We start from the raw sequence: 19,419 nt of genomic DNA, 5'->3' as shown, positions 1-19,419 counted from the left end.
TGAAATTCACCAACAGGCAATGAGAGCCGGGTCTGTGGCAGTGGTGATGGAGGTGGTTGACCCCTCAGAAGACCTTCCCCTGAGACTCCAGCCAAGCCTGTCTGGTGGTTTATTGTGCTCTCAGTGCTGGAGCAGAGGAAGTGGCAAGTTACTAGGGAGCTAGGGACACCAGCAATGTAGCAGCTTTGGAGTCACCCCAATCCTGCAGATAGTACTAGTAAACTCCTAGGCTCACCAAGCTGAGCTTGGATGGAGTGTGCTACGTCAGGCAAATGGATCTTTCTTTACTTTTCCCCCCAGGAAAGGTAAAGTAACAGGTGTACACAGCCTTGCCACTTTTTTTTTTCTGGCATTAATAGAATAAAACAATGTCAATTTTAGAAACTTTTTTCTTGCTTTAATTTTTTTTTTCCTGAGGCAGGGTTTCTCTGAGTAGCCTTGGCTGTCCTGGACTCACTTTGTAGACCAGGCTGGCCTGGAACTCACAGCGATCCACCTGCCTCTGCCTCCCAGGATTAAAGGCGTGCACCACCACATCCGGCTAGAAACACATTTTTAATTTAATTTAATTTAATTTGTTATGTGACACTATTTGATGTTCTCAGATGGAAAAACATTTGTTATCTTTTCCAGTTAAACAGGATATGTTACTATGAACCTGCCTTAATGTAGAGGCAACCTGTTAGCATAGGAGAAAAAAATATGAAGACATGTTCATTTGTAGAAACAGCACAGATTTTATGTTACAGGATGCAGTGCAGTGAAGGTTACTGTTCTGCAATGCTCTTGATTTGGGTCTTTATATTATTTTCCATTTAAATTTAAAATTTTTGTTTGTTTGTTTGTTTTTTGAGACAGGGTTTCTCTGTGTAGCCTTGGCTGTCCTGGACTCGCTTTGTAGACTAGGCTGGCCTCGAACTCACAGCGATCCGCCTGCCTCTGCCTCCCGAGTTCTGAGATTAAAGGCCTGCGCCACCACGTCCGGCCTTAAGACATTTTTATATCATTTTTTAAAAAATGAGCTATGGGAGCAGCAAGATGGTGCAGTGGGAGCTTGCTGCCAAGCCTGACAAACTAAATTGAATCCTCAGAATTCACATGGTAGAGGAGAGAGAACCAACTCCACAAAGCTGGCCTCTGACCTCCATATATACGTTGCAGCACACAAGCATCTGCACAAATATAATAATAAAAAAATTTTTTTTTGGTTTTTTGAGACAGGGTTTCTCTGTGTAGCCTTGACTGTCCTAAACTCGCTTTGTAGACCAGGCTGGCCTCTAACTCACAGTGATCCGCCTGCCTCTGCCTCCTGAGTGCTGGGATTAAAGGCGTGTGCCACCATGCCCTGCTAATAATAAAAATTTTAAAACTGTAACTTTTTTAAAGAGTCCACATGATGGTTTTTTCCCCCCTTGACCATTGGAATATTACAATTTCAAGTAACAAAAGATAAAAATAAAAACATTGCAGGCTAAATCTACCAACATGTACACATTGAGCACATTTATTACCACAGCCATTAGCAAGTCCTGATGTGACCCCCCTTGAGTTCAGAAGTCACTGACAGGCCGTCACTGGGCGAGCTCTGGGACTTCCCTGTTGTCCACTATGAGCGTGTGGATAAGCCCTTCCCTCCTCTTCCCGCTGCTGACAGCCTTTATGTAACAGTCATGGTTCCCAACGCTGAAGTGTGTTTCGGTCCCGTCATCTACAAACTCGCCCTAGGACAGCAAAGGAGGAAGAAGCATCAGGGGTGCAGACATCTCTTCGTCCCCGCAGCATCAGCATCACTTAGAAGCAGTGGTGGGATAACGAGGTAATGTGTTGGTAAACAGTTAAGCACCACAGAGTCGGAGCTTAAAGCTTGTGTTGATGTGCTTTTCTGCATCTGTTATAAATGGAAAGTTTCTTTCCTCATACTCATTGTTTTGATCTTTGAAATAGGGTCTTACTCTGTAGCCAAGCTTAGGCTAAGCCAGAACTCACCACGTAGCGCAGGCTGACCTTAATCTCCTCTTGCCTCTACATTCTTTTTTGGTCTTGTTTTGTTTTTCGGTTTTTTTTGTTTTGTTTTGTTTTGTTTTCAAGACAAGGTTTCTCTGTGTAGCCTTGGCTGTCCTGGACTCACTTTGTAGACTAGGCTGGCCTCAAACTCACATCGATCCGCCTGTCTCTGCCTCCCGGCTTTGCCTCTACTTTCTTAAGTCCATCTTTACAATGACCATGATAGAAGTATTCTTTTTTTAAAAAGATTTATTTATTTATTATTATGTATACAGTGCTCTGCTTGCATGTACTCCTGGAAGCCAGAAGAGGGCACCATATCACATTACAGATGGTTATGAGCCACCATGTGGTTGCTGGGAATTGAACTCAGGACCTTTGGAAGAGCAGGTGGCGCTCTTAACCACTGAGCCATCTCTCCAGCCCTGATAGAAGTATTCTTATTATGCCCACTTTATAGATAAGAAAAGTGTCACTCTTCAAGGAGAGTATTATTCTCAAACCAGCTTAAAGTTCTGCTTCCTTTGGGGGTAGAATGTGGTTTATAATAAAATGCACACTTAGTAACTAAAACTAGACACCACTACATCTACTGAGATTTGAAATGTGTCTCCTTAGAAATAAAATTCAGCCGGGCATGGTGGCACATGCCTGTAACCCAGCACTCTGGGAGGCAGAGGCAGGCAGATCCTCTGTGAGTTTGAGGCTAGCCTGGTCTACAAAGTGAGGTCAGGATAGTCAGGGCTACATGGAGAAACCCTGTCTTGAAAAACAAACAAACAAACAAACAAAACCAATAACAACAAAAATCATACCCTACAGTTAAAATATGCCTGATCTGAAATCTAGTGTGAAACTATGAATGTACATAGCTCATTAATAACTTCCTTTGTTGATTACATGTTAAATTTAACTCCTCACTTTTGCTTTTAGAAATAAGGTCTTATTCTATAGCCCAGGCTGGCCTGTTAATTATGTAGCCTAGGTTGGCACGGAACTCATGGTAATCCTCCTGGCTTCAGTGCTCCAGTGCTCTCCCTAGCAAATGTTGAAATCGTAGATATGAGCCTCCATCCTTGGTTTAAAAGCCTTGATAAGCCAGGCATGGTGGCGCACACCTTTAATCCCAGCACTTGGGAGGCAGAGGCAGGCGGATCTCTGAGTTCAAGGCCAGCTTGGTCTACAAAGTGAGTCCAGGACAGCCAAAGCTACACAGAGAAACCTTGTCTCTAAAAAACCAAAAAAGAAAAAAAAAAAAGAAAAAAAAAGAAAAAGCCTCGATAAATTGATTTAAATTAAACATATTAAAATTAATTAACTTGAATGTTTGAATTAAACCTCATGTGATTTGAACTTTTTTTAGCATGCCTGCTGAATACTCTTGGAGACTTACTACTCATGGCTCACATTGTATTTCTGCTGAGCAGCACTAATCCACAGGAAGAAGGTGGGAACAAAACACCAAAGAGAAGAAGAGGAGCCTTGGAGCAGTGTTTCTCACCCGGTGGGTAGAGACCCCTGTGGGGGCTCAAACAACCCTTTCACAGTGGTCGCCTGAGGCCACCAGAAAACACAGCCGTTTACCTTATGATCCATATAACAGTAGCACAATTACAGTTATGAAGTAGCAACACAAATAATTGTATGGCTGGGGGTCACCTCAACATGAGGAGCTGTATTAAAGGGGGTCACGACATTAGGAAGGTTGGGACGTTTTAGAGGATGATAGAAAAAAAAAATATGACAGACAAGGAAACCACAACCAGTGTCTTAACACTCGTCTGTGGACATGGTGGCGGGGAGTCGGGGGGTGGGGGGATGGGGAGGTGGGGGGTGGGGGAATGGGGGGGTGAGGGGGATAGGGGGTGGGGGATGGGGGGGTGGGAGGGTGGGGGGATGGGGGGTGGGGGGTGGGGGGCTGAGGGGGATGGGGGGTGGGGGGGGCTCACTTAGCATGCATGACACACTGGGCTTGGTCTCCAGCACTGAAAAATCAAACAAAATATACACGCACCCTTGTCCCCATCCACATTCCTTGACTATGAGCATCATAGAGCTCATGGCCTGGACATTATCTCTGGGTGCAGAGATTCCTCACCCCCTTTATACTGAGCCTTGGGGAAAGCTTTAGGAGGGCAGGGCAAGGGTTAATCACACATGCCTTGTAAGCTGCTTCTTAGTTAGTTGACAAGCATAATTTTGGTGACACCACTTAGGGGTAAAAATGCAAATGGGGAGCCAGAGCCCTTTGTCGCAGTTATGTACAGACCGGGGCAGGCTGCTGGGACAGCTGAGGTATGCATTATAAAGAGCGGTTTTCCACACTGCCAGTTACTAAGGAACAAAGACATAGCAGATGAACATGACTTTTACCTTATTTAAAACCACTTTCCCCTTAGTGGGAGATATGGAAGCCAGGAGCCCATACGTGTTAGGTGACTGCTCTACTCAAGCACTAGACAGCATTGCTAAGCCCTTAGAAGCACATCCTTGTCGCCATAACAAAGCATTCTTTTCAGTTGCACTTGAGTTCCTTGAGACTAGGAGGGAACATGGTTGCAAAGCACTGACTCTCCATCTAGAAGTTTCTAGGGGAGGCAAGGTCTGGTGCTAGGTCCACAGTAGGTACCTGTCCCCAGGCATGGTACCGTATTTTTTGGACTATAAGACGCAATTGGGCCATAAGGTGCTCTCTACTTCCATCCACTTCCACTCTTTTGCGGGGGGAGGGAAGTGTGTCTTGTGGTCTGAAAAATACAGTAAGAACTTGTCTACAGGGACCATATGGGCTGGGCGAGCACTCTGGACCTCTGTATAAGCAAAGCTTCTAGGAGCAGGTTTATTCCAGGGAAGGGATTACGGTCTGGAGACAAAGCCTGAGTGACTAGGTTACATCTGCCAGGCTTAAGAAATGAAAACTCAGTCGGGCAGTGGTGGCACACGCCTTTAATCCCAGAGCTCGGGAGGCAGAGGCAGATGGTTGGCTGTGAGTTCGAGGCCAGCCTGGTCTACAAAGTGAGTCCAGGACAGCCAAGGCTACACAGAAAAACCCTGTCTCGGAAAAACAACAACAAAAAGTTGTATTAAAAAAGAAAGAAAGAAAGAAAACCACATCCACCTTTGGGACTGTTGATTCCTACCTCCTCAGAGACAGTCATGATGTCTAGTAGATACGACGTCAACTGAGAAAGTTCTCTGAAAACCACCTTTCCTCTTAGCCCCTTAACTCACTTCCCTACACCTGTAACGGGAACAACTACATCATGAAACAAGACAGGTGAGTGGAGAAGAGAGATGTTCACTATTGCCAACCCTGGTGTTCTCCACCGGGGCACAAGCGTGAGCAGCAGGGATGGCACTTCCTATGTGGCCAGTACACTTCAAGACACACAGAGGCTTTTTGGTTCTTGCTTTTCTTGTGGTTTTTCAAGACAGAGGTTCTCTGTGTAGCCTTGGCTGTCTTAGAATTCTCTTTGTAGAGCAAGCTGACCTCAAATTCATAAGAGATCTAGCGTTTTTAACCCAGTGACTTCAGCCGTCCCCCCCCCCCCCCAGTCCTACAATACCCTGTGCCACCAATGTTAGTTCATTTCTGCTTGAAATTCACTGCTATATTCATTTAACCCCAAGCCACAGGGATGTCAGCACCCGACAGCTGAGTACACTGGAGCCTAAATGGCTTTTACAGGATGCTTGGCCCCTGTGAGTGGTATATGTGACGGTGCCCTTTGCTGTCTACCTCACAGGTGATTCTCTGTGAGTCCGAGGCCAGCCTGGACTACAGAGTGAGTTCCAGGACAGCCAGGTCTACACAGAGAATCCATATTTCTAAATCAAACATACAAAAATTAAAAATCAAAACGAAAACCCCACTTTTAGGAAAGTACCATGCGCTTTGGGTATATGTGCAAACCCTTGCTACCCAAGTGTGATCTGCGGGCAGCGGCAGCACAGAAGGTTGAAAGCTAGAACTCGCATACCATCAGTTCTCCAGGACTGCTACACACGAGTTCTAGATGAGCAAACAATGAGAAGCCCAGCTCGGCCGGGCGGTGGTGGCCCACGCCTTTAAATCCCAGCGCTCGGGAGGCAGAGGCAGGCAGATTACTGTGAGTTCGAGGCCAGCCTGGTCTACAAAGCGAGTCCAGGACAGTCAAGGATACACAGAGAAACCCTGTCTCGAAAAACCAAAGAGAGAGGGGGTGGGGGCGAGGGGGTAGCAGCGGAGGGGAGAAGCCCAGCTCCTGGAGAAGCAGCTTTCTAACGTGAGTCCTTCTAACCGGGAGGGGCAAGGGGGAGTGTGAGGCGGTGCCAATTCAGACTGCAGAATGTTTCCGAACGCCCACTGCTCCCAGAGACTGTCTGGCAAAGGTTTCAGAAATAAGAGTAAAAACTAATGCCTATGCTGTTTGGTTTTGCTAATATTACCTTGGGTAGTTATAAAATCACCAGAGTTAGAACTCAGTTGTGATGCTTCAACACTTCCAACCCCCGCATTGAATTGGCTGAGGCGAGAGGATTGAGTTTGGAAAAAGTAGGGAGAAAGTACTAGAATAAGGAAACGCAGTAAGGTCCAGTCACTTACACGCAGGCACTAGTTAGTAGTAATTGAAGGCTAACTTACCGCTGTCTCTAATATTTTACCGTTGCACCACACATCCATAGTGTTCTTTTCTGTAAAAGTAACAACATTTAAACGTTATAATTCTTTATTCAAAGTTAACTTCTTATATTTGTTTTAATTTGTAGGTACACGGGTGTTTTGTTTGCGTATGTCTGTGCACCATTTGTGTGCTAGGTGCCCACAGAAGCCAGAAGAGGGCGCCAGATCCTCCTGGAACTATCTATCTCAAATAAGAAAAGAAAAATCCGGGCATGATGGCTCATCCCTGTAACTCTAGCACTCGGAAGGCCGAGGATGGAGGATGGTTTTGAAATTCTGATCTTCTTGTCTCCACTATTCCACTATTATAGCCACGTGCCATAATAAACCCATTTATTATGTGCAGTTGTAGAACTCAGGGCTTCCTGAATGCTACGCAAGCACTCTATGAAATAAACAACATGCTCGGGGCATTCACTTCGCTGTCCCCACACCCTCTCTGCCTCTCTCTAAGATAGGGTCCACTGGGTAGCACAGGCTCTCCTGGAGCTCACTGTATAGATCAAGCTGACCTCAAACTTGCAGCCAACACTTCTACTTCATCCTCTAGAGTAGTGTGATTATAGGCATGAGCTCCCGCTCCTGGCGAGAGAGAGAGAGAGAGAGAGAGAGAGAGAGAGAGAGAGAGAGAGAAGAAGAAGAAGAAGAAGAAGAAGAAGAAGAAGAAGAAGAAGAAGAAGAGAGGAGGAGGAGGAGGAGGAGGAGGAGGAAAAGGAAGAAGAGAGGAAGAAGGAGGAGGAGGAGAAGGAGAAGCAGCAGCAGCGGGGTGGGGCATGGCGGCACACGCCTTTGATCCCAGCACTTAGGAGGCAGAGGCCTTCAGATCTCTGTGAGTTCAAGGCCAGCCTGGTCTACAAAGCCAGTCCAGGACAGCTAGGGCTATTACACAGAGAAAACCTGTGTCAAAACAAAACAAAAAGATGGATTGGTAATATAGGCCTTTCCTTTTTTTTTTTTTTTTTTAAAGATTTATTTATTATATACAGAGCTCTGCCTGGATATACATCTGCAGGCCAGAAGAGGGCATCAGATCACATTATAAATAGTTATGAGCCACCATATGGTTGCTGGGAATTGAACTCATGACCTCTGGAAGAGCAGTCAGTGCTCTTATCCGCTGAGCCATCTCTCCAGCGCCAGGCCTTTAATTTTTATGGTAATGCACTTGGGAGTCAGAGACAGGAGGATTTCTGTGGGTTTGAAGTCAGCCAGGACCACACACAACGGGACCCTGTCTCAAAGGGGTTGGAGCACTGAAGAAATGGCTCAGCGGTTGAGAGCAGTTGCTGTTGGAGAGGGCCAGGCTTATTTCCCAGCATCCACATGGTAGCTTTTAACTCCAGCACCAGGAGAATTGGTGTCCTCTTCTGATCTCAGCAGCCGCCAGGGCAGAAGAAGACACTTTGTATTGTGGGTGTGATGGCACACGCCTTTAATCCCAGCACTCAGGAGGCAGAGGCAGACAGATCTCTGTGAGTTCAAAGACAGCCAGGGCTACACAGAAAAATCCTTTCCCAACACCCCCAAGCTATTTTAGTATTTAACTTAACAGTAAACTAGAAAGGCATGGCATCTATGCATTCTCAGTGCCTAGTGCACTGACTGCTATTTTTTGTTTGTTTGTTTGTTTGTTTTGTTTTTCGAGACAGGGTTTCTCTGTGTAGCCTTGGCCATCCTGGACTCACTTTGTAGACCAGGCTGGCCTCGAACTCACAGCGATCCACCTGCCTCTGCCTCCCGGGTGCTGGGATTAAAGGCGTGCGCCACCACGCCGGGCTCTGACTGCTATTTTTGAGACAGTTAATAAATATTATATAAAATGAATCAGAATTAACATGATCATAATAAATTCACTTTAGTGGTAGAAGCAGGACGTAGTAAGGCTAACTAGAAGGTAAGAGGCTAGCTTTAAAATTTCTGCTGGGTAGGAGGATGGATCAGTGTTCAAGACAATTGCCACGGAAGCCTGGGAACGTCATGGAAGGGTCTGTAGTCTCAGTCCTCCCATGGTGAGATGGCGTCAGAGCCAGGAGGATCCCCTGAGGCTTGTGGGGTAGCTGGCCTGCTGTATCAGACTCAAGGTAGAAAGCGAGCACCAACACCTAAGGTTGCCCTCTGACCTCTACCTGGGCACCATAGAGTGCTCACACACACACAAACGCACACATGTATACCTATTACACGTATGTTATACACACAATATAGACAACACATAAACATTTGTCCTACTTAGCTTCAGCTGTCAAGTTGACACAACCTATAGTCATCTTCGGGGGCCTCAATTAATTTCCTAGGTCAGACTGGTCTGTGGCCACGTCTGTGACAGAGTGTCTGGATTTATGGTCAATGCAGAAGCAAGATCCTGGCCTCCAGGACCTTGCCTTGACCTCTTACCGTGACTTTTCCTGAGATGGACTGTGCCCTGTAAGGTAAGGGAAACCCTTTCTTTCTTTTTTTCTTTCTTTCTTTCTTTCTTTTTTTTTTTTTTTCGAGACAAGGTTTCTCTGTGTAGCCTTGCCTGTCCTGGACTAAATTTGTAGACCAGGCTGGCCTTGAACTCACAGCAATCCGCCTGCCTCTGCCTCCTGAGTGCTGGGATTAAAGGCGTACGCCACCACCGCCCGCTGAACCCTTTCTTTCTTATGTTGCTCTGGGTCACAATTTTTATCACAACCGAGAAGACACCAGGACAACATTAAAAAGAAAATCTCCTTTCTCTGGAAATGATGGTTTTCTAGATGAAACCATACCTACAAAAAATTCTTACCTGATTAATAAATCTTAAATTTCTGACTTAAAAATATTTTTGTTTTAGGCCGGGCCTATAATCCCAGCACTTGGGAGGCAGAGGCAGGTGGATCGCTATGAGTTTGAGGCCAGCCTGGTCTACAAAGCAGGTCCAGGACAGCCAAGGCTACACAGAGAGACCCTGTCTCGAAAAACCAAAAAAAAAAATAATAATAATTTTTTTTTGTTTTGATTTTGTTTCTGGAGACAGGTCCTGGGCATCCTAGAACTCCCTATGTACACCAAGCTGGCCTCGAACTCACAGAGGTCCAGCCTCTTGAGTGCTGGAATTAAAGGCATGCGCCACCAGGCCTGGCTGGGCTTTTTGGTGTTTTTTGTTGTTGTTGTTGTTATTTTTTTAAGATTAAAGTTTTCATTATGCATATTTGTATGTATCTGTGGGTATGTATGAGCGCAAGTGTCCTAGGAAGCCAGTCGAAGATGGCACTGCCTCGAGACAGAGGAAAGGTGGTTGTGAGCCACCAGGTGTGGGGGCTGGGATCTGAGGATTTTTTTTTTCTTTTGAGAGAGAGGGTTCCTCTGTGTAGCCTTGGCTGTCCTGGACTCACTTTGTAGACCAGGTTGGCTGTGAACTCACAGCGATCTGCCTGCCTCTGCCTCCCAAGAGCTGGGATTAAAGGCGTGTGTCACCATGCCTGGCAGGCTCTGAGCTCTTAGCTGATGAGCTGTGCCTCCAGCCCCTGTCCCTGCTGTGCTGTGCTCATAGTTGCCTTTCCTGCTGCCTCCGTCCTATAGCTTTGAGAGGGTTCACAATTTTATAGTAAAGATAGAACTCAAACCAGCTCTTGTTCACAGACATGCAAATACATAAATCTCATTTGCAAGTGGACTGAGTCTGTGCTGGACATCAAATCGTTTTCCACCTATGCGCAAGTCCACTTCAGCGTTTCTGAGCGCTCAAGTATATATGTACAAATATAAAGATCCAATGCGGCCTGCAGAGGTTCAGGCTAGACCAGGGGTAAGTGAAACCTGGTCTCCCATTCTTAAGGAAGAAGTGATCTCCAACCAACAATTTGCAAAGAAAAAAAATCTGTTTTCTCCAGTGGAGTCTCACTGGTATACAAAGCATACTTAAGGGCAGGCCACATTCCCAGCAGCAGATGACCAACATGAAACACACTCAGTTGTGTTTTGAGAAGTTTTTTTGGTCTCCTATTGGCTTTGTCTGGGCTTTTCTTTCTTTCTTTTTTCTTTCTTTCTTTCTTTTTTTTTCCTTCTTCTTCTGGTCTTTTGCTTGTATAGTATGGTTTTCAATTTTGGGTTTTGTTTGTGCGTTTGTTTCTGTGTTTCTTGTGATTTTTTTCCCCAACTTTTAAATTCTGGTTTTTGTTTTGTTTTGTTTACCTGTTTGTTTTCTAAAGAGACAGAGAAAGAAGGCACGGAGTTGGATGGGTGGGGAGGTGGAAAGGATCTGGGAGAAGATGGAAGAGTAGAAGGTCTGATCAGAATATATTTTATGAATTTTCAATTAAAAAATACAATCCGCCAGGTGTGGTGGCACATGCCTGTAATCGCAGCACTCGGGAGGCGGAGGCAGGTGGATCGCTGTGAGTTCAAAGCCAGCCTGTTTACAGAGGGAGTCTAGGACAGCCAAGGCTAACACGGAGAGACCCTGCCTCGAAAAACAAAACAAACAATACAATACAATACAATCCATTCCACAGAAACAGCCCCAACTTACCCAAAACAATTGTAAAGTTCTGCCCATCCAGAGACAACACCCAGGTGTTGGTGGTTTTTGATCTGTTCTCCACGTACTTGCTGAAGCTTTTCCCCTCAATCTCTAGACTATATTTGAAAGCATAACCTTTGCTAGAAAGTATATGTATGGTGGCTTTGGTTTTTGTAGCTCCAATACAGAAGGTTTCTTTGCCCACTAAATGGAACATCCACTCTTTTCTTATCAGTTCCTGGATGATAGAACAGAACAGGTTAAAATGTACAAAATGGAGAGAATTTTAATACTTAACATTTAAGAAATAGGAAAAACTTCAAGGAGACTGCGAGGGTCGGAATGGCTCTCATAGTCTCGTAGATTTGAATGCTTAGTCACCAGGGAGTGGAACTATCTGAAAAGATTAGAAGGATTAGGGGGCGTGGCCTTGTTCAAGGAAATGTGTCAGTGGGGGCGGGCTTTGAGGTTCTAAAACCCCATGCCAGGCCCAGTAGCTCTCTCTCTTGCTGTCACCTGTGTATCAGGATGTAACTCTCAACTACTTCCCCAGTACTGTTCCTGCCGTGCCTGCTTTTGCCGGGAGTGGTGGCGCACGCCTTTAATCCCAGCACTCGGGAGGCAGAGGCAGGTGGATCACTGTGAGTTCGAGGCCAGCCTGGTCTACAAAGCGAGTCCAGGACAGCTAAGAATATACAGAGAAACCCTGTCTTGAAAAACCAAAAAAAAAAAAAAAAAAAAAAAAAAGAGTTGCCTTGGTCATGGTCTCTTCACAGCAGTAGAACAATGTTTAAGACAGTGATTAAAAGCCAGTGCTATTTGTACTTTATGAATTCATAATAGCAAGGTTTAAAAAGTCATTTTGCCCACTGGGCATGACTTTAATACCAGCACTTGTGAGGAAGATGAAAGTAGATCTCTGTGAGTTTGATGCCAGCCCATCTACCTTGTAGGTTCCAGATTAGCCAGGGCTGCGCAGTGAGAACCTGTCTAAAAAAAAGTCATTTTAGGTTTAAATACCAGATTTCATATTCTTTTATTCTGTAACTGATATTAGATTCCTTTTTCTTTTGTTTTGTTTTGTTTTTGTTTTTCGAGACAGTGTTTCTCTGTGTAGCCTTGGCTGTCCTAGACTCACTTTGTGGATCAGGCTGGCCTCGAACTCACAGCAATCCACCAGCCTCTGCCTCCTGAGTGCTGGGATTAAAGGCGTGTGCCACCGTGCGCAGCTTAGACATTAGACTCCTTTATACAAGAAAATAAATAGGTGAAAAAATAACCATTGATAGAAAAGGCCTCAACTTCACATATGAAGAAGTTACACTGATAAAACCAAGCTTCAGGGCTGGACAGATGGCTTCGTGGTTACGAGTACTCGGTGGTCTTCCAGAGGAACCAGGTTCAATTCCTGGCACCCACACGGCAGTTACAACTGGTTGTAACCACAGGCTCAGGGGGATTTTATGCCCTATTTTGTCTTCAGAGGGCACTAGGCAGATATGCAGGGCACCTGCACACACACAGACAAAACCTCTTCACACCCAAGAACAACAAAATCCTAAGAAAGTAGGCATCACTAGGTGTGGTGGCATACACCTTTAATCCCAGCCTTGGGAAAACAGAGGCAGGAGGATTGCTTTGAGTTTTGAGGCTAGTCCTTTCTATATAGCACGTTACAGGATAGCCAGAGTTACATAGAGAGACCCTGTCTCAGAGTCTCAGAGATACAGATAGGAGAGAGAGACAGAGAGAGACAGAGAGGGGGATATTCAGTAGCATATTTTACAAAGGCACATTATATTTCCTACCTTCCCATCCACATATACAACTCGTTTTCCTGACGTGGTCCCATGTTCAAATTCAATCTTGTGGAGTCCGTCACTTAAATTAACTTCCCAAATAGCTACAATATTTTTCATTTTCCCCAGGCTATAAAGGGGGCAAAGGGAATTTTAAAAAATCAAATTATTAAAATGGGTTAAAACAGTAATAGAATAGCCAATTAATACTCCGAAGAGGAAAATATACGATTTTTTTTTTAAGACAGGCTGTTATACATTCCAGGCTGCTTTCAACTTACTATGCAAACCTGATGGTCTAAGTTTGATCCCTGGAACCCACCTAAGTGTGGAAGGAGAGAAAAGAGTGTACCACATTGACCTTTGACTTCCACATGTGCTTTATAATATACATACCAACACACATGTTCACGCACCATTAAAAAAAAAAAAAGAAGAAGAACCCAAGTCCGGCTTTGCGGGATTCTCAGTGACTGTGTTCTTTATTCAGAGCCATGTTCTTTTCTGATAAATGCCAGCCTTCAACTTCCCAATCATTGTCTATTTGAATCTATTTTCAAAGCATGCTTTCCTTTGCAGGCATGGTGGCACATTCCTGCAATTCCCAGCATTTGGGATGTAGAGGCAGGAGGATATCAAGAGTTCAAGGTCATCTTCTGCAGCCACATGAGACCCTGCCCAAACCAAACCAAACCAAACCAGCCAGTGGATTCACTAAAAAGCGGCAGTGTATTTTGGTGATGACTGATGCAGTGGCTGGTGACCCTGCTCTCATGGCGAGGAAGACCTAAACTTACTGTGCAGAGTGATATCCTGAGATTGTTGCTGGGCACCTGGTACAGTGTCCCACAGGGACAAGAGAGGTGAGTGCTCCAAGCCCAGCCCTTGTGTCCTGGCCCCGACTGGATGGGATCTGCAAGGCCAGAGAGTGCTAGGCTGGCTCAGTGTCCCCTGTCCAGTGCAGATCTTGGCCTTCTGTCTGTTTCCTCTGCATTCAGATACATTTTGGAAGATGCTCCTGAGTCTGGATTATTTGCTACTCTGGAAAGCACAACTCAGGGGCCTGTGGGAACCTACCTGACCCACAGCCACGAAGTTCATTGGGACCACAAGTGGCTTCTGGTACAGGAGGAAAAGAATTGATCCTGACCTGTGCGGCCCTCAGCACTCATACAGCACCAGTTTTAATGGCAGGGACAAGAAGATACTCCAGCTGTAACCCACCACCCATGGGTAAAATGGACTTTAGAAACATTTATAAATCATCTCATTTAACATCTGTGTAATACATTCTCTTTCTCAGTAGCCCATAGAATTTCTTTAAAATACCATTTTTAGGGGGAAAAAATCTTAACAAATATAACAAAATTGAAGTAATTGCTTTTTATTAGAACACAGTGGAATAAAACTAGAAATAAGAGGCAAGGCAAATGCAGAAACTATAGGACTACATGAAGAATGAGCAACATGTACTTTTTTTTTTTTTTTGAGACAAGGTCCTACCCTATAGTTCAGGCTGCCCTAGAACTTACCATGGAGCACTCCTGACCCCGTCTCCACATGCTGGGATTACCAGGCTTGAGCTACCTATTTTGCTAACACATATAGTCTTGAATATGTAATGGGTCATTGATGAACTCAAGAAGGGAGACATTATGTCAAGTGTGCCTGAGATGCCACCACTCAGAAGACAGTTAAGAGCATTTGCTGCTCTTGTACGGGACCCAGCGTTGGTTCCCAGCACCCACCTGGTAGCCCACACCCATCTGATGCCTTGGCTTCTGTGGGCACCTGGCATACACATAAGTGCACAAAATAAAATGAAGACATCTAAACAAAAATCGTAAAAAGAACTGACAAGTGGGATTTTGTGATTTTTCAAAAGCTCTGCACAGCAAATGATGCACGGCGTGTGTGTGGGGGGGGGGGGTAGCTTGTAGGCTAGGGGAGGGGTATTTGTCAGAACTTCACCCAACAGGATTAATATCCAGAATATATTGTTTTCAATTTAAAAATTCCAATCAATAAAGGGGAAAAGGAATAGACAATTATAAAAAGACAAGATCTAAAAAGTGTTTAATGGGGCCAGGCATGGTGGTGAACACCTTCAAGCCTAGCACTAGCCAGGCAGGCTACACAGTGAGATTAGCTGAAAGAGAGAGAGAGAGAGAGAGAGAAAGAGAGAGAGAGAGAGAGGGAAAGGGAAGTGGGAAAAAGGAAATTAAGAAATTAACAATAAATACTGGTAGAGGAACTGTTGTTGGGAGTATAACATAATGCAACCACCACGGAAATCAGTGTGGAGGTGCCTAAAAAACTAAAAAGATTATATGGATATGACTAATTTGTTTGTTTGTCTGCTTGTTTGTTTTTTTGGTTTTTTTCGAGACAGGGTTTCTCTGTGTCTCTGGCTATCCTGGACTCGCTTTGTAGACCAAGCTGTCCTCGAACTCAGCGATCCACCTGCCTCTGCCTCTCGAGTGCTGGGATTGAAGGCGTGCGCCCGGCTACGGATATGACTAGTTATGCAATTGAAGGAATCTAACTCAGCATACACTGGGCATATCTATACACCTATGCTTATTTGGGCATCTAGTACAATAGTCAAGACATGACATAAGTCCAAGTGACCACCAGCATGTAAACGGATAAAGAAAAGGAAGGCTACATAGACAACGAGTATTGTTTATCCACAAAGAATGCAATCAAGCTATTTCCTGGACAGTGGCTGCAAGTGAAACCACACCCAGAAAGACATGTTACATTTTTTTTTCATGTTGAATCTACATTTTTGAAAAAAGATAGCAAGGGCTGGAGAGATGACGCAGAGGTTAAGAGCACTGTCCTCTCTTGCAAAGGTCCCGAGTTCAACCCCCAGCAATCACATGGTGGCTCACAACCATCTACTGTGAGATCTGGTGCCCTCTTCTGGTGTGAAGGTGTACAGGCAGGCCAGAACACTGTATACATAGTAATAAATAAAAAAATAAATCTTTAAAAAGAAGGAGGAGGAGAAGGAGGGGGAGGAGGAGGAAGAGGAGGAGGAGGAAGAGGAGGAGGAGGAGGAGGAAGGAGGAGGAAGAGGAGGAGGAGGAAGAGGAGGAGGAGGAGGAGGAGGAGGAAGGAGGAGGAAGAGGAGGAGGAGGAGGAGGAAGGAGGAGGAAGAGGAGGAGGAGGAGGAGGAAGCGGAGGAGGAGGAAGAGGAGGAGGAGGAGGAGGAGGAGGAAGAGGAGGAGGAGGAGGAGGAGGAGGGCAGTAGTGGCGCAAGCCGTTAGTCACAGCACTCAGGAGGCAGAGGCAGGCGGATCGCTGTGAGTTCGAGGCCAACCTGGTCTACAAAGTGAGTCCAGGGCAGCCACGGCTACATAGAGAAAGCCTGTCTCGAAAAACCAAAAAACAAAACAAGGAACATAGCAAAGCAGAATAACACAAACAAGCCTCCAAAATAGGGACTACTAGGAAAAAGGAAGCGGACCAGCAGAGGCTAATGGATGGGGTGCCTGTTGGGGTCGGGTGGAGGTGGAGGTGGGCTGGGGAAGGATGGTCAAAGTATTAATGTCCATTGTTAGAGTCTTTTGGATAACATAACTCATGAAACTACGGGGAAACCAGTTGTCTGGTCAGATGCTACTGAGGTCTGGCCATGGCTGCCATAAATGGGTGGCATCAGGCTGACCCTTGCCCCCCAACCTGGGCTGTGGCCTTACCTGTGCAATTGCGGCCTATGGGCAACCTTTGCAAATCAGCGTGTTGGGTCTGATTCCTCAGACTGCAAAGCTTTGCTCCTACTGCAAGCTTTGGGAACTGCAAGCTCTGGGAGCATGCGCGTAGAACACACTACGGGCTGCCCTGTGTTCCTTACCTTACCGGTGTAGCTGTCTAACCTAACGCTTTCTTCTCTGCACAAGCCTTCCTCCGCCTTGTACCCGAGACATCACCAAGTTCCGCTCTGTGAGCAACGCCCAACAACAAACGTTGCTAAGAGCCTTCCTCACCGGTCGCCTGGCTCCGTTGCTGGGGTGAGCTTGGTGGGCAAAACCTCAGGAACCCCGTGCTGCTCTGAAGCCTGAAGAAGGTAAATCTGCTCGTGACATTGGTTCTCTAAAACCACTTCTTGGCATCCTTTTCCTTTTCTCTGCCTTGTGATACTGGAGATGCCTCATAAATTGCCCGGATTGGCTTTGAGCTCACTCTGTAACACAAACAAGACCTCAAACGTGCAATTCTCTAGAGCCCATTGTTTCCCTCCTTAAAGACCCACACTCCTTAAGGCAGACTCCAACACACTCGGGGAGGCAGACGTAAAACTTGCTCTTCCATCTTCGTTACACGACTGCCTCTAGAATCATCCTTCTTTGACAAAACTCATTTCAGTGATGGGCATATTTTGAGCCAGGCAGAACAGGACCTTGTTCCAAAACATCCATCCCGTGGAAGAGGCAAACGGACACTGTCACATCTCTTTTATCAAGACGTGGGTCCCAGTCATGAAGGCAGAACCCCCTTAACTTACTTACCTCCTAAAGGCCCCACCTCTTCACACTTGTGTTGGAAGCCAGGTTTCAACACAAATTTTTGGGCGGGGGGAGGGGGGAACCACCAATGTTCAGAAGCTCATCGTGGCCCTCAGAAGCCCTCGATCCCTTCACCTGTGTTTGTTCTGTTGTTGGGATTATTCGCTGGGGAGCACTTACTGCTTTTGTAAGGTGGCTGCGCTGGTCAATTAAAAAGAATTAACAGATACACAAAAATCAGCTCAACTTAGCACAGAAACATCTTCAGAACGCCCTAATCTCCTATCCTAATATGGTCCCCCCAAGAAGCCGACAGTTCACATCACGGTGGACCGGAGGCAGAGGGAAGAGGGTACCGGAAGAGTCCAGAGGAAGACGCGCTCCCCATAACCTCCATTTCTTAGTGTTTCAACCCCCTACAGGTAAAACCATGATGGACTGGGACTCATGTAGACATCATTCCACTTATTAGGTCAGAGTCCTCAGGTCTGGGAGCCGTCATGACACTGAGGATTGCTTCACTAATTCTCTGGGCATTCTCAGTCCATCAAATGAGGATTATCCAGCACGGAGAAGTCAGGGGTTTAGGAATACTTATGGACAGCGGGGTGGAAAAAAGGGATTAAGGGCTGGGAAGTAATTGGTGGCTTAAGTGTTCATGATCACACTTTAACGATTACAGTGACCCAAATGTCAGCTCTGAAATCGGTGATTTTAGAAAATGAATTAAAAGCAAGCATCAAGGAGTGTGTGAAGTAGGTTACGTCTAGAGGGCTTAGTCTTAATTAAGAGTAAGACAGGTTAAGCGTGAAGAATTCGTTCAGGTTTCTTGGTTTCATAAGCATGTAGGAAGGGGCCATTTGCATAGGCAAAACAAGCCCTCTGGTGGCTGGAGAGACGGCTCAGAGGTTAAGGACAGTAACTGTTCTTTCCAGAGGTCTTGAGTTCAATTCCCAGCAACCACACGGTGGCTCACAGCCACCTATAGTGAGACCTGGTACCCTCTTCTGGTGTGCATGCATACATGCAGGCAAAACACTGTATAAATAATAAATTTTATTTTAGTTTTATTTTTTGGTTTTTCGAGACAAGGTTTCTCTGTGTAGCCTTGGCTGTCCTAGACTCACTTTGTAGACCAGGCTGGCCTCGAACTCACAGTGATCTGTCTGCCTCTGCCCCCACCCCCACCCCCTGAGTGCTGGGATTAAAGGCATGTGCCACCACACTCTTACTTTTATTTTATGTATGTGATTGCCCTATCTGCATGTACACCTGTGTGCTAGAAGAGGGCATCAGATCTCACTGTGTGGTTGCTGGGAATTGAACTCTTAACTGATGAGCCATCTCTCCAGCCCCATCTCCTGGGAGTCTTTTTTTTTTTTTTTTTTTTTTTTGAGACAGGGTTTCTCTATGTAGCCTTGACTGTCTTGGACTCACTTATGTAGACCAGGCTGGCCTCGAACTCACAGCAATCCACCTGCCTCTGCCTCCCAAGAGCTAGGATTAAAGGCGTGCGCCGCCACCACCCAGTACCTCCTGGGAGTCTTAATCTTCAGGCACCTTGGTCTCAGACTTGTCAGGCAGAACAGAAAGCAACACATTTCTGTGGTGTAGACGTTATGTTGTCAGAGAGATTTTGTTATTTCTGGAGCTTGATGGTAGCGTAAGGAAAGGGTGTTCCAACTTTGCGACTGGTAAAGCAGATAAAGTTTCTAGGTGCTAAGCAAGCACAGTCTGGAAGAGAGGACAGTGTTGACAAGAGGAAACAACCTATTGATTAGGTCAGGAGCTCTTGGAAGCGATCTGACTGAATCCCTAAGCAGATTGAGCTACAGCGATTCTGCTGAGAGAGCTCTGCTTTGTACCTGACCTTGAACTGAAAGAATCTCCAAGCGGAGGACTTCAGAGTAGCTCTCTCTTTGTTATTTGTTTTTATTTGTAAGATTAATGTCTATA

At 45.7% G+C, this 19,419-nt stretch overlaps 1 protein-coding gene across 3 annotated transcripts; it reads right to left on the bottom strand.

Annotated features, from left to right (window-relative positions):
• Positions 1 to 1,478: 1,478 nt before the first annotated feature.
• Positions 1,479 to 17,143, bottom strand: LOC311581310 (fas apoptotic inhibitory molecule 1-like). 3 transcript variants are annotated; one of them, XM_084753425.1, is made up of 5 exons: positions 16,945 to 17,143; positions 12,959 to 13,079; positions 11,160 to 11,388; positions 6,629 to 6,678; positions 1,479 to 1,721 (listed from the first exon to the last, which is right to left on the bottom strand). In XM_084753425.1, the coding sequence occupies exons 2-5, from the start codon at positions 13,067 to 13,069 to the stop codon at positions 1,572 to 1,574; spliced, it is 540 nt and encodes a 179-aa protein (XP_084609551.1). In that variant the 5' UTR covers positions 13,070 to 13,079; positions 16,945 to 17,143; the 3' UTR covers positions 1,479 to 1,571. The 3 variants fall into 3 exon arrangements, with proteins under 3 accessions (XP_084609551.1, XP_084609550.1, XP_084609549.1); XM_084753424.1 differs by lacking the exon at positions 16,945 to 17,143 and adding an exon at positions 16,812 to 16,926; XM_084753423.1 differs by lacking the exon at positions 16,945 to 17,143 and adding an exon at positions 16,657 to 16,916.
• Positions 17,144 to 19,419: the final 2,276 nt, after the last annotated feature.

Source organism: Acomys minous (genome assembly GCF_964271855.1).
Source record: "Acomys minous genome assembly, chromosome: 13".
NCBI lineage: Eukaryota > Metazoa > Chordata > Mammalia > Rodentia > Muridae > Acomys > Acomys minous.
Note: the sequence above shows the minus strand (reverse complement) of the source record. Positions and strands in the feature narration are given on the sequence as shown.